The 13,947-nt window shown below is 43.6% G+C and overlaps 1 protein-coding gene across 4 annotated transcripts in view; it reads right to left on the reverse strand.

Moving 5' to 3' along the window:
* Positions 1-13,947, reverse strand: part of USP30 (ubiquitin specific peptidase 30) — a 461,500-nt gene that overhangs the window by 287,403 nt on the left and 160,150 nt on the right. For all 4 annotated transcript variants that reach the window (XM_069214769.1, XM_069214766.1, XM_069214765.1 and 1 more), the window contains one exon: positions 652-711. In XM_069214769.1, coding sequence (XP_069070870.1) covers positions 652-711 — 60 coding nt within the window. The remainder of the gene's footprint in view (positions 1-651; positions 712-13,947) is intronic.

Here is a 13,947-nt window from a genome sequence, read left to right on the forward strand (position 1 = left end):
ATGCCAAGTAATCCAGGGTCAGGTATTTTATAACCCAGTTCTGGGCACAACAAATTGTGACTGCTGGTAAAATAAGTGGAAATACTGTCCGGAACTGGTAACTACAGGTCCTGTATCTCGCCTGTCTCAGAACTGGGGACAAACATACAAAGTTATAGGGTAAAAATAAATGAGCAAGAATATGCAGGATGTAACTGCTGACTAGAGAGCATGGGGATTTACATCATCATACAAGAGTTTACTTTAAGAAACCTCTGTTAGCCTTATTTCGAACAGAATGCAAGTTTCATGCTTCAAAACAGGTTTAAATACCATACCACACTACTGGACTAGTTTATATGAACAACTAACGTATACATAGGTTTCCTTCAGATATTATACTTTCACCTTCACAACAATCCAATTGCATGTTTGAATCAATATTAACAACCTTTCTTTTTTTTTTGCGACCCCATATCCACAAATCATAACAGAAGAATTCATAATCAGTCAAAATAAAAAGGTCACTAATACAGGCACATTGATCATCTGAAGCAATTGCACATGTGGTGTATACTCCCATTTCTTATGTTCTCTGTATGGATATCAACAAAAAAAATAAAAAGGAGTAACCGTTACAGATGAAGACATTCCTGGAGAATTTGAGCTTACCCATGCAGCTCCTGGGATGCTCAGTGACAGGCTGTCAAATGTATCATATCGAACAGGGCTCTGGAAGAGAAGAGTTACAAAAAATGTATAATGTTGCAGTGCCCGAGAAGAGTACCGCTTCAGAACATACAGAAATTATCACTTCAATGAACAAGTTACTTATCTTTGGTAACTCTTTTTCTGGGAGAGCCTCTAGCTACATATTTTTCATCTTTGGATGTTCCTTAGTCTTCGGAATTGATCTAGAAACCTTTCATTAGCACCCATAAGCACCAGTAGGTGGCAATGTGCAGCTCCACACTGACACCGTTCCACTCCAGGAATGACATGCAGAGGCTATATAGGTGCCACTCCCACTCGCTGATGTTATTTGCTTTGGAGACTGCCAGAGCTCCCAAAAACAGAGCCCCAAAAGCAAGCTGGTGTGACCAATGTGCAGATCACTAGACTTAGGATCTTACTAATGGGTAAAGGCCAACCACAGAAAGGGGAAGATGGGAAAGTCAGTGAGTAATCAGCAACTAGAGTCTCTACCATAAAGAGTGTTACTAAAGGTAAGTAACTTGTTCTTCTGATAGTGACTTCTGGCTGTGGATTCCTCGCCTTTTGAATAGATACCAAAGCAGTCCTATTAGAAGGCATGTCTGTGGATGGACTCAACCAGAAAGTCCTGCAGGACAGAGTTGGTAAAAAGCCTCTCTATGTGAACCTGGCTGTCCAGACAATAGTGTTTCTGGAACGTATACAGGGATGCCTACGTAGCCGCCGAGCAGTTGTCCAGGACAGGGACGCCGCATGCCTATGCAGTAGTAGCAGCACTGGCCCTGGTAGAACAATCACACAGACCTTTGGGAAGCTGCATTTTAGTAAGTGTGCAGTAGATCTTAATGCAGCGCATGATCCAGTGGAAGATAGTTCTCTTCTGCACAGCCTTACTTTTTTTCACTCCAGTGAACCCCAGAGAGAGCTTATCGTCCATTCGGTGCCCTTTGGTGGATCTACGTAAAAGTTCACCCGTAAGGTGATGTTCTGTCAGACATGGAACAGCGTCACAACTTTAGGCAAGAAAGAGGTTGGCGTCCGCAAAACCAGTTTGCCTGGGAAGAAGGTGTTTTATGGTGGGCTGATACAAACACCTTGGAACTCACTCACATGCAGTGCTGTGCTCAAGTTATGGAGACAAGGAACACTGTTTTGAGGGCAAGGAGCTGTGAGGGGCAGCTGTGAACTGGCACAAATGGAGTTTACATCAGAAATATGAGGACCAAGTTAAAGTCCCACTGTGGCATGACAAGGGAGAGGGAGGAAACAAATGTTTTAGACCTTTCATTAAGTGCATAACTGCAGACTTAAACAAAGAGGGCTGATCTGGCAACTGCAAAATGGCTGAGAGAGATGAAAGGCACCCTTTGACTGTCCCTACAGCAAGGCTTTGTCAGGCTAGGGACAAAACAAACAAGTCAGATAACTTTGTCTGAAGGGGATTTATATGCCAAATACCGCACCAAGCCACAAATTTGTCACAAAGACATGTACAGTTTTTTTTTAACAGGTAAGCCTGGCTGCCAAGACGACATCAACCACCTCTAGAAAAAGCTAGAAGGTGTTCAGCTGTCGCCTCTAAATCTCGAGGCATGAAGTGGAGATTGCAAAGGCCTGATGAAGATCCCTGCCCTGCTGTTGCATCAGCAGATCCTCCCGAAGGGGCAGCCTGACCAGAGGACAGATGATCAAGGTCTGGAGTTCTGAATATCATACTGTCTGTGACCAGTCCAGGGCCACCATGATGACTTGGGCCTAGTCAAAAAAGACCTTCTTGAGAACTCGGCAGGACTGTTATCAGCAGAAAGGCATACAGCAGTCCAGAGTTCCACTGAAGGTGGAACGCTTCTCCAATTGAGACTTCTTAGAAGCTTCAACGCGCTGAAGCACTGATATTGCGCAATCTTAGCGGTGGCAAAAAGATCAAGCCAGGGTTCTCCCTATTTGTGAAAGAGACCCTCCCCGGTCTCTGGGTGTAACTGATACCCATAAGTCACTAGGCACCAACGGCTGAACTTATCTGCTCTGGCATTTAATGATTCTGCAAGGTAGCTCACCAATAGGGATATTCCTTGGTGGGCCTTGTGCTAGGAGGCAAAGATTTCACATAAGGGGTGTGGACATAAAAATGCAGGGTTGCCCGGGGCAAGGTGGTGGCAGTGAGCAATCTGGTGGTTGACCAGGGGGCTAAAACAAGGTTTGGTCCATGCCCCCCAACAAGGAGTCCATAAGAGTCATGTTAAAAAGTAAGAGGGGGCTCAGCAAATGTCTGCTCCAACTGGAGGACCTCCGCAAGTATTTTGGTCTTGACCTCCAAGGTGGGGAGCTGGAGGTCAAGGACTTCGGCCACCCTACATATAACCATGGCATAGGAAGCAGTCTCCTCTGTGGCAGGGTGTGAGGAGTCCGACGTAAGTGGAGGTAACAAGGCCACTAGCCTCCTGCTGGTCATTACATTTCTCTTCGTGATGAGGCTAGCCAATCTCATCACCTGCACCGCAATCATTATTTGAATCACTGATGAACAGGGAATGTGCGGTTGTTGTTGTGGAAGCAGAGAAAATGGAACATCGACGGCTGCCGGATGTGAATTCAGTTGCGGTCAAACTGGCGTAGACTCAACATCAGGAAGGACAATTGGAGTCTTGTCTTTTGGAGTCTACATCAGTGTTGATGTGCCGGGAACCAGCATAGTCCATAACGCCAGAGATGGAGTCAACAGTGGAGCAGGAGGCAGCCCTGTTATGGGTTCGGAGGGTCCAGCTGGCACAAAGGGGAAACCCAGCAGCGGTAAACCAGATGGAGAACCTCTCAGCTCCATGGGGCCCACAGGTGTGCCAGAGAGAGAGTTCAGAAAGGATCTGTAGAGGGAGGTCACTGCTGTGTGGAACTCTTCTACTTGCTTGAGAGTAGTGGATGGCCCAGTGAACTATCACAGTGCTGGAACAAGTTGTGGAATCAGCGCTGAAGCCGAACATTTTCTGGACCGAGATAGAGATTTATAGTGCAGGCTCAGCGCCTTCTTAGGAGAGTGAGTGGTGGGAAGGGGCTGAATCTCACTTGCATTTCTTGTGTTTTTTCTTTGACGTACCCAAAGATTTTGCTCGAGAGGAACACCAACCCATGTTGGTGCTGAGGTGGAAAGACGGGGCTGTAACACATTAGGAGATCTATATTCTGGTGAGCGGTTAATCACACGGAAAGATGCTGCGGAATCCTTCAAACTGGGCACAGGGTAAGATCTCTGCCAGGGCAAGAGACTTATGCCCGGCATTCGCGGATGGTCCGCTGTGCTCCAGCATTTTGGTGACATTGCTGGAGATGGTGCAGGACCACAGATTAATATATCTATAGGACTATGCTACTACTTCCTGGTGCTACCACTTCGCATCCAGACCAAGTGGGATGGGCTGCTGGAGGAACCCCTGACTGCCAGAGACTGCGTATGGGTCACGAGGGAGGACGGACAATTAGCTACAATGCTCAATTCAAGTTACTACATTACAATTATGTGCACCAAGCCTATCTCTCTCTCCAAAAGCCTTGCATACCATATTGGTACCATATACATACCACTTGGTCGGATAGCTGTGCATGCTGTGGAGCCCTGACGGCAAACTTAATTTACATTGTGTGGGCTTGTCCGTCCCTTTCTTCATTCTGGCAGGAGGTACTGAGGAACCCCAACAGGGCCACTGGGTGGACCAAACAGCTGGAGGTGCGACAGATGCTATTCAGGCTGATTCTCTCCCCTTACAATATAAAAAAAAAAAAACACCTTAGTAGGAAGTTTGTCCTACTTGTCTTACTGTTAGCCAAACTTCGAATAGCTATAAAATGGCTAGGTGTAGCACCCCAAAGGTATGTGAAGTGGCTCAGAGAAGTCTCTAAATGGGTGACTGCTTAGGAAGTACAGATGAAACATGTCCACAGAGATGAAAAACTGAAAGATGATTTGAGAGCCTGGGCTGCCATGTTGTCTGTTTTAAAGGAAACTCATTAGGAGATCCCACTTGGGGACCCCAATGTGTGAAATACCCAACGACCATCAGGTTACTAGGGAGAAGGGAGGGCTTTGAAGCCATAGATGAAGGCATCATTGGTCATCAAGGATTGTTTAATAATATGTGATTGTGTACCCCTGGACTGTTTATGGGGCCTTGGGTGATTGGTGGGGAGGGGGTGGGGTGTTCTTGTTTATTGGGTCTGATCAAATATTACCAACTGATGTTGAAATGCCTTTTTAGTGCTGATGTTAACTATATCCTATGAAACTTCAATAAAGAGTATATATAAAAAAAGTTTGCGTAGTACAGTGGTACTTTCGCAAAAGTGTTGCAATATATATATATATATATATATAATAATGACAAAAGACACTCTAAACATGCCACTCCACACAGCAGCATAGAGTGCAGTGGCATAGAGTGACCTGTCATGCTGTAGAGTGGAGTGGCATGTCGTGGAGTATCGTCGAGAGTCTGTCTTGTCAACTCTTTTTATTGGCTATCCATAGGTACAGCAGTATGCTGTTTATTTTTTTAAATGCCTATAACATGAGTAATAAGCTTTCCTACCTGTACAAAGTTTCCTAAAGTGTCTTCCTATAAATTTAAAACACAAAAGTAACCTAGATAGTACATTAAGCCCCAGAACAAACAGTGTGGGCTAAACAATATGGCTGCCTTTAATTTTTTGTAAGGGCTGTCATTAATTTGTTTTGTCATCGCCATGTACTGCGGTATACAGTGGCCCAATATATCAGTAGGTTTTTGGTCCTTATAACTTTCCGCCAATTTATATTAAATTCAAAAAAGGACCCTTTCCACCTCATACTCGACATTCCTGCCAAATGTTGTGTGCATTTGTTCAGCCATTTTGCTGCTACATTTCCCACAAAAGTATGTGGAAAAACGTGTTTTGGCACCATCTCTTTTTTCTTTGTACCCCTTTAACAAATCGCCACAAACCTTTGCATCGTCAGCCAATGAAGAAAAAGCAATAGGTCTGAAAAATTTCATGGAGATTGGTCAAATGATGGCAAAGTTATTACCAAGCAAAAGCTTGGTCTCTTGTGTGATGAGGGCCAGCTAACATGTGAACCTACACAACACTGATTAATGTGCAGGTTTACCCGACCCGCTCCTAAAAACCCCAGGACATGTTTTTGTTTTAGAATAAGGTGTTGGGATGCCTCAACAGACCTTTTAAAAACGAAGGACTGTTCAGTCAAATCTGGGACGTTTGATCACCCTACCTATGGAAAAGATCCAAAGGTCTGGGGGTAAAGTGCGCACGTCACCTTGATAAGTGCCCCACTAGGAGAAGATGTGCTGAGCTTCCTCTGGAAGGCGATGCCAATAGTGATCAGTAAGACAACTCGAACTCAGGCTGTCGCCTCTTACACTGACAAACCTCACTAGTCGATTTGAGGTTCTCTTGATGGTGTGCCCAAAACCACAGACTCAATACTTACAAGCAAAGATGGTGAGACCCTCCTACGCTTGCATGTTCACGTACCGCATTGCTGTTGTGTTGTCCAGGAAGGTCTGGACGGATGAACCTTGGATGGAAATGAGGAAGTCCTTGATTGACAGCTGAATTGCCCACAGTTCCAACAGGTTTATATGGAGACCCTGTTCTCCAGATGCCCCTGATCTCCATATCCTTCAGGTGAGCTCCCCTCCTAAGGTGGAAGCATCTGTCATTACGACAGTCACAGATGGAGGAGCGAAAGCCATCTCGAAATTCAGATTTGTTTCGTTCCCCCCACCAAGCCTCTTGTGTTATACTGGAAAAAGGAAACAGTTTCCCAGATGACAGCAATCCTCTCAAGTGAAGGTAGGGCATGGGGCTGGGTGGCGTCCAGTACTGACCCTATGAACTTGAGTCAGTCGGAAGGTCTCAGGTGGGATTTGCCCTCGTTGATCAAAAACCCCAGGTTGAACAGTAGGAATACTGCTGACTGTAGATGTTGAGATACCACCTCCTACAATCTGGCTTTGATCAGCCAGTCATCTAGGTATGAGAAAATTGGGATACCCAACCTACAGAGATGGGCAGAAACTACTACCATCACCTTTGTGAAAACCTGTGGTCCTGAAGTTAACTCAAACAGGAGCACTGCAAACTGGTAGTGCATAGAACCCATTACAAAATTCAGATCCTTCTGATGCGATCATCTGCGCAGAATGTGGAAGTACTCATCTTGAAGGTGGGGTGACACCATCCAGTCTCCTCAAGGCAAGCAACACTTGAGATAGGGTCAGTATCCTGAATTTTTCCTTTTTGAGGAAGAAGTTCAATTCCCGAGGTCCAGGATCAGACGCAGACTGTCGTACTTCTTGGGTACATGGAAGTAACAGGAGCAGCATCCTTGGACCTGTTACTGCTCTGGCACTTCTACACAGCTTCTTCTTGTACTGCCACCTCTTGCTGAAGAATGGCAAGCTGATCTGAAGGGGAGCGGGTGGGGGAATGGAGGAGGAGTAGAAGGTGGAGCTTGGAGAAGGGGAAGCATGTAACCTCTTTCTACAATTTGCAAGACCAACTGGCCCAAAGTAAGGCTCTTCAAAGTTTGGAGAAAAGAGGATAACCCCAACCTTCCAACCCCCCCCCTGCTCCTGACCCCCTCTTTCCCCACAGGCTCCACTTGTTTTTAGAGAAGCAAACTACATCTGCCTTTCATGTTGGTGCAGGGGAGGAGAAGTGGACCCAAAGACCTTTCTTCTGGCTCTGCCCCGTACTGTTTGACCAGCAGAATTCTGCAGCTGCTGGGATGGAGGCTGGGATGAAAGCTGGTAAGGTTGCTGTTGGCGAAAGGAAAATCACCTGGAAAAGCCACAGGCATGCTGAAATTGGCAATAATCCCTCATAGGAGATGGCATTTTAAGTCCTAAGGAGCAAGCTCTAGCTTTGCTGGTCTTGAACCTTTCCAATGCCAAATCTGCCTTATCTCCAAACAGGCGTGACCCATCCAACATGAGGTCCATGAGGTTGACACAAAAACATTACACCGCTGGAGTTAAAATAGAAAATCTGCATCCAATGGGAGAAAGTTTTAGTACATGATATTTAGAACATAATATTTATGTCGGACAATATTTCTGTTTATAGTATTTAAAGCGCAAAGCAGCAACATTAATGACAAAATGAATATAGGCTTCTTATTGAAGCGGTGTGTGAGCTTTTCAGTCTTTGGTCTAACTAACTCCAACAAAAATGTTTTCATTCCCATTACGAATTCACCAAATTCCACATACCATTTGGGGTCACTGCATCGCTCCGCTACCCCCCACCTCCATAAGACACATTTACCTCACACCACAATAACAAATTGTGGTAATGAAAGGAATGTAAATACTCTTGCATTCTATAATGTGAGGTCAGAGGATTCCAGAAAGACAATTGAGACAGAAAAGAAGAGTCAGGAAGCCCAATTAGTGGCTAAGACACTGTTCTGAATAAGCCGTTTGAATAACTTGCTTCATAGATGTGGGGGCTCCATCACAAGTGGAAACAGTGTTGAATACGGACAGAACCTCAACACTATCATATCCCAAGGTCCTTCATGTTCTATATTTAAGGGGTATTGAAGGTGAGTTTAAATTTTGAAGATTGAAGGCTGTGTCAAAAGCATATATTCATTTACAGACCTGCTCCAAGAAGAACTGTGTCACATAAAATGGGAATAATTTTGAAAGAAAAGTGCATCAATGTTACTGCAAGCAAGCCTGGATCGGACTAGGTAAATACACAAAAACTGTGGTTTACTGCAGACTTATTTGGATCAGACTTCCAACAATGCATGGATGAACAAATCAACTAAAATTGAGAACAAATCTGAAGAACATAATATCAACCTTTCTGTTGTGCTGTGTCTCGGCTGGGTAAGCGGTCCAGTTTTTTAATTTTTTTTATAATCCCAGCCCTATTTAGGGCCAGATGTACTAAAATGCAATTTTGCATTTCCTAAATAGCAACTTCATAGAAATCACGTACAAAGAAATCAGTTTCCTAATAGCGATTCCTACAAAGCAGGAATCACTATTACGAAATCGCAAATAAGAAATCCCATTCCATTTGAGACAATGAGCTGGTTTCGCATTTCTGGTATTTGGGAAACACAAAACCAAGGATGGCTATGGGCAAAACATTCCCCTTGGTGCATCCCAACCAAAAACAGTGGTGTGCATGAAGAGCCCACATATGCCCAAGAGGCATGGGTGTGCTCTAGTGCAGTTAAAAAAACAAACAAAAAAAAGCATTTTGGGTTGCTTTTTTTTTTTTTTTTATTTGCACTTGGTTACCATTGACTTAAAGTCGATGATAACTGCATTTCATTAATGCACAATTCGCATTTAGGAAATGCTTTGTACATCTGAATAGGAATTGCAAATAGATAATCCCTATTTGCGATTTCCCATTCAGGGGAATTGCAAATTACGATTTCTCAAGGGTAGAGATCACAATATGCAATTCCATAAAGGGCTTTGTACATCTGAAAAGCCCATTTTGCATTTAACAGCCCGAAATAGCGATTCGGACCATTAAGAAATGCAAAATGTCTTTGTACATCTGGCCCTTAAAGCGGCCTTGCAGATGGAGAGCCTAAGGCAAGCCCGGCCAGGGGGCGAGAACCTGTTTTTTTTTTAGCCAGAAAGGCAGATACTATCCTCTGACCAACTTATGGCACTCCGACCGACCAGTGCTGAAGACTACTGGTCCTCCTTACAAATGAAGGTGAACCCGTTATGTATACTGCGCAACTTCTCAGTCAAGTCACATGAAACTAGTCATAACGATATCACAGGAAAGCTGCCTTTGCCCGGAGCTTTCCAAGCCGTAAAGCGGAAACTGCTGACAGGATGTCCACTCACTCTCAAGGCACCAGCAACATCTATGTAATTTTTTGGGATAATGCCACTGATGCCCTGTTCCTGACGAAGACATCAAGCCTTCAAGAGGCGTCGTTACCAAATGTGATTGCTGCACATCCACCAAATTAAACCATTGTTAGAAGGGACAGACAGGATAAGGGAGGTGACAGAATTGCCATTATTTTTAAGAATAAATACAAATGTAAAGTAGAAGAACTCCCTACCCTGCTTGCAAAGCTCTGTTCTCATTCTAACACCCAAACTCACAGTATCCAGTGCATTAGTTTATAGGCCTCAGGGGTATGGTGGGAGCTGGTGTTCTGTGGTTCCAGATCTACTCTCTCCCTATATCCTTAAGCGTGCCAATTTTATACAGCTTGGAGATATCTATATCCATTTGGAAGATCCCACATGCAGTCTTAGTGTTACACTTACAGAGGATATGAGAGTGTTGAATCTAGCCCTCATTAATTCAATCCCCATGCACAAAGCTGGTCCTATTTTCTCTAATATCAAGGACCTTTCCATTGAGCTGCCTACGTCGCTATCTTGGTCAGATCACTTGGCAGTGCATTTTACCATCAGGACCCAAACTATTTCACTTACAGGGGTTGCCAAACCACAAGTTAAATCTAGGAACTGGCCTAAATAAAATGTTCCTGCTTTGAATTTACATCTTCTAAGCACTAAATCAGACTTAAAGTGAATAGTCGACTTAGATCAGCCCTTGGTAGGTTGCTGGATTACTGATTCTTTGTAGGTCATTTTACCAGCCACACTCAGTTCCTAAGTGAGCTACAATCCCCCCAACCCCCTTAACTCCCCACTACTTAAGAGATATGTTCCACGGGCACGGAAGCATGCCATGGTCCTACCGCTTTAAAAAAAGCCTAACCTTGTCTCCACCAATTGGTCGAATATTAGACCTATTTATGCTGTCCAAAATTTTCCACACCCCTCACAATCGGGGATTAGGGCTGGACACAGCACTGAATCTGCTCTCCTTGGAGTCACAGAACACCTAAGACGACTCTGGGATGCTGATGGAATAGCCCCGCTGATACTATTAGATCTTAGCGTGGCCTTTGACACTGCGTCCCATTCCATTCTTGTGGACAAATTGCTGACACTGGGTCTCAAGGGAACAGCCTTAGGCTGGATGATCGTATTCCTGAAAAAATACATGTTGCAGGTTTTTTCAGCCAGTGCTAGATCAGAATCAGGGCTTAGCCCTAAGGCCGAAGTTATTCAATGTCTACATACGCACATTGGCAGATGGGGTAAAAAGTTGTGGCCTAACCCTGTTCTCTTTTTTCTCTGTCATCTGCACAGGGACATAACTCTAGGGCCTTTAATTTGTGTCTGAAACAGATCGCTACTTCAATGAACAGTAATTCACTTAAACTCAATGGTGACAAGACTGAAGTGACGGTCAAGGCAAGAATCCTTGGCTGTGAGGTCTACGGCACTGGTTGGAGTCCTTTGGGGTTCTCCCCGAACCATCTCCTAAGGTAAAGAACCTTTGGCTGAATGAAAGCCTCTCCATGAAACATCAGGTGGTTAAGGCGGCCTCCACCTGCTTTGTAGTGCTGAAGTGGGTAAAAAAAATAATATGGATGGTTCCACAGTCAGCCCAAAGGACTGTGATTCAGGCTCTGATACTCTCTAGAATAGATTATGGCAACATTCTATATCTAGGAGTAGACAAGACATCCATTCAATGCCTACACATAGTACAGAACTCTGCAGCCAGACTTATCTCACCTTCCAAAACATGCCTCTGTATCGAATCTCCTCTGTGAGCTTCATTGGTTGGCTGTAGAAAAACGAATACAGTTTAAAGCCATGTGCTACATGCACAAAGCTAGACCTGGCCTAGGCCCAAGATATATTAAGGATCTGGTGGTGTCTTATCAGTGTGCTGCAGTCATTCAATCAGGCCCTGTGCACAGTGCCCAGAATCTGACTGGCTCGCATGGAAGGCCGCTCCTTTGCATATTTGGGCAAAAAGTTACGGAATGCCCTTCCTGAGTCCCTAAGATGCTGCACCTCACTGTCCATGTTCCAGGAGATCTTGAATACCTTGATGTTTTAATCTAAAAGTTTGGTTCGCCCCACCTTTGCCCAGCGCAGGGAAACCCTTGTGGGTAGCTGTGCGCTTTCAAGACGCAATAATAATAATAATCTTCAAAAAATGAATTGTGGTGAACCACAGTGATTTTTTTCTAGGCGCAGATTTTTCAGCATAACATACTGTTTAGAGTTTAACTGTCTAAATTGCCTCCCTTATTTTCATGATGTTTCTACTGAGGCCTTTCTGGATAAACGTTTCACCCCAGAGCCTTCCAGCACTCATTCTATTCATCCATTGTTGAATCCCTAGTCTACCTATTCAGATGCTGTTTTGATCCTTGTACCTGAGCCGTCCACATGGTGGGTCTACGCCTCACTGCTAGCTTTCAACAAGTTTTTTCCAGCTTGGGACCTCTATGTTCTTTACTACAGGACTCTGCACAGTCCCCAATGATAATGACCTCCCATTCACTATAAAGGTTGAAACATATTTGACTTATATAGATTCAGTAACCCCCTCCATATGATATAGTGTGGTACAGTGTGAGAAGACTGGATTAGCGGTGTCTTTCCCAAGAAAGCACTGGCAGTTAGGCGCATGCAGTGAAAAAGAGAGTTCATTGGAAAAATGTTGGTTGAGCTTAATGGACGACACAACAATTGAATAATAGAAAACTATTGTACTTGATATGGTAAGCTTTCTGGAGTCTCCTGTGTTGAAGGAGAGGTTCAGGAAGTGCCATCAGAGCAAAACAAGAATTGTTAAGAAGAGGAACATGGATAAGAAAGAGGGACTACTACAAATTCAGCACTTCAGCAGACAGAACAGTTTTAAAGTGTGAAAACAATCTTTGCACGAAAAGGAGATTTTGTTATGAGACGTTCACATGTTCCACAAAGTTGAATAAAACCATTGTGTTTATAATAGAGAACATTAAAGCTTATTCAACAAAAGTGATTTTGTTGTTGAGGTGTTAGGATCACACGCAGAGGAAGAAGACGGAGACTTTGGTGGACTTCAGCAGTGAAGGCTAAGGCGGACAGACTCATTAAACAACTTGGACATATTCACTTCCAGGCTGACATAGGCAGCACACAAATTTAAACCATTCTGCACTGTAGAAAGGTGCCTGGCAATAATTTGGTTAGTTGTATGGCTTCTCCACTTGCAATTTGGTTTGTCAACTTGCTCCCCCATCCCTACAGTTTTTTTATGATGTCCTTTCGCTTTTTTGCAGAACGTGAGTTAATTCTCTATCATGTGTTTGTCTGTAATTCCTACCGATTGCACCTTGTTTCAACTCGCTTCAACTTCAACCTTTTGAAATAAAGATAAAGGTAGACCTTTCAGCAAGGAAAAGCATAAAGGAAATATTACTTACGTGTAATCTTAGCTCTGTATCGTTGGTATTCTCACTGAAGTCATGAATGTCGAATAGTCCCACCTGCATGCCAGGGCAATAGAACACGTCTTCATCTATATTCTTCGGATGTTAGAGTTAGACACCTTAATGTTGAACAGTTTGGTGACACCTCCTTAAGTTTATGATAGGCTAGTTTTAACTGCATTTTTCTGCTGAAGACACAGCAATATAATTTTAAACAATATTCCAGCATTTAGAGAAGAAGTGTGCCATTACTCTAAATTTCTGCAGTAGCTGCAGAGAAAATATGAAAGGAAAGGAGCCTGACAAGTACATCCACTGCACTAAGTATACACTGTAACTTTAGAGCCAGCAATTTCCATTGACCACCATGCACTCTACTGGAAGATTGCCTCACATGCTTAGTTATTTTGTAACAGGAGAATATAACACCCCAAAGGGTAAACATTCATTAGTAACTATTACTTTGAAAGTCAAGAGGAGGGATGGTTGTACAAGGCTTCAGTGAGAACACCTATGATGCAGAAACAGAACTGCACATATGTGTAATGCTTCCTTCTACATCATAGTCTTCTTACTGATAGTCATGAATGTAGAACTGAATAGCAAGCATACCCCCATTTCGCGACTACCAATGTAAAAAATAAAAACTTAATAAGAGTAAGAAATGTGGACAAGAATAGAACATATAGGTAAGGTAAATAAATACATTTTGAAGAGTTACAGACCCACCAAAGTATAAGCTCTGGAAGTTTCATCCAGGAAATGTCTACTGAAAGTATGAATTGATTTCCAAGTTGCAGCATTACATATTTCTGAAAGGAGTACATTCTTGATCCAAGTGGCAGATGCCACTTTTCCCTTAGAGAAATGTGCTTTTAACTTAACAGGTAAAGGTTAATTTGGTAACTGTTCGC

This window comes from Pleurodeles waltl, chromosome 11, assembly GCF_031143425.1.
Source record: "Pleurodeles waltl isolate 20211129_DDA chromosome 11, aPleWal1.hap1.20221129, whole genome shotgun sequence".
Classification (NCBI taxonomy): domain Eukaryota; kingdom Metazoa; phylum Chordata; class Amphibia; order Caudata; family Salamandridae; genus Pleurodeles; species Pleurodeles waltl.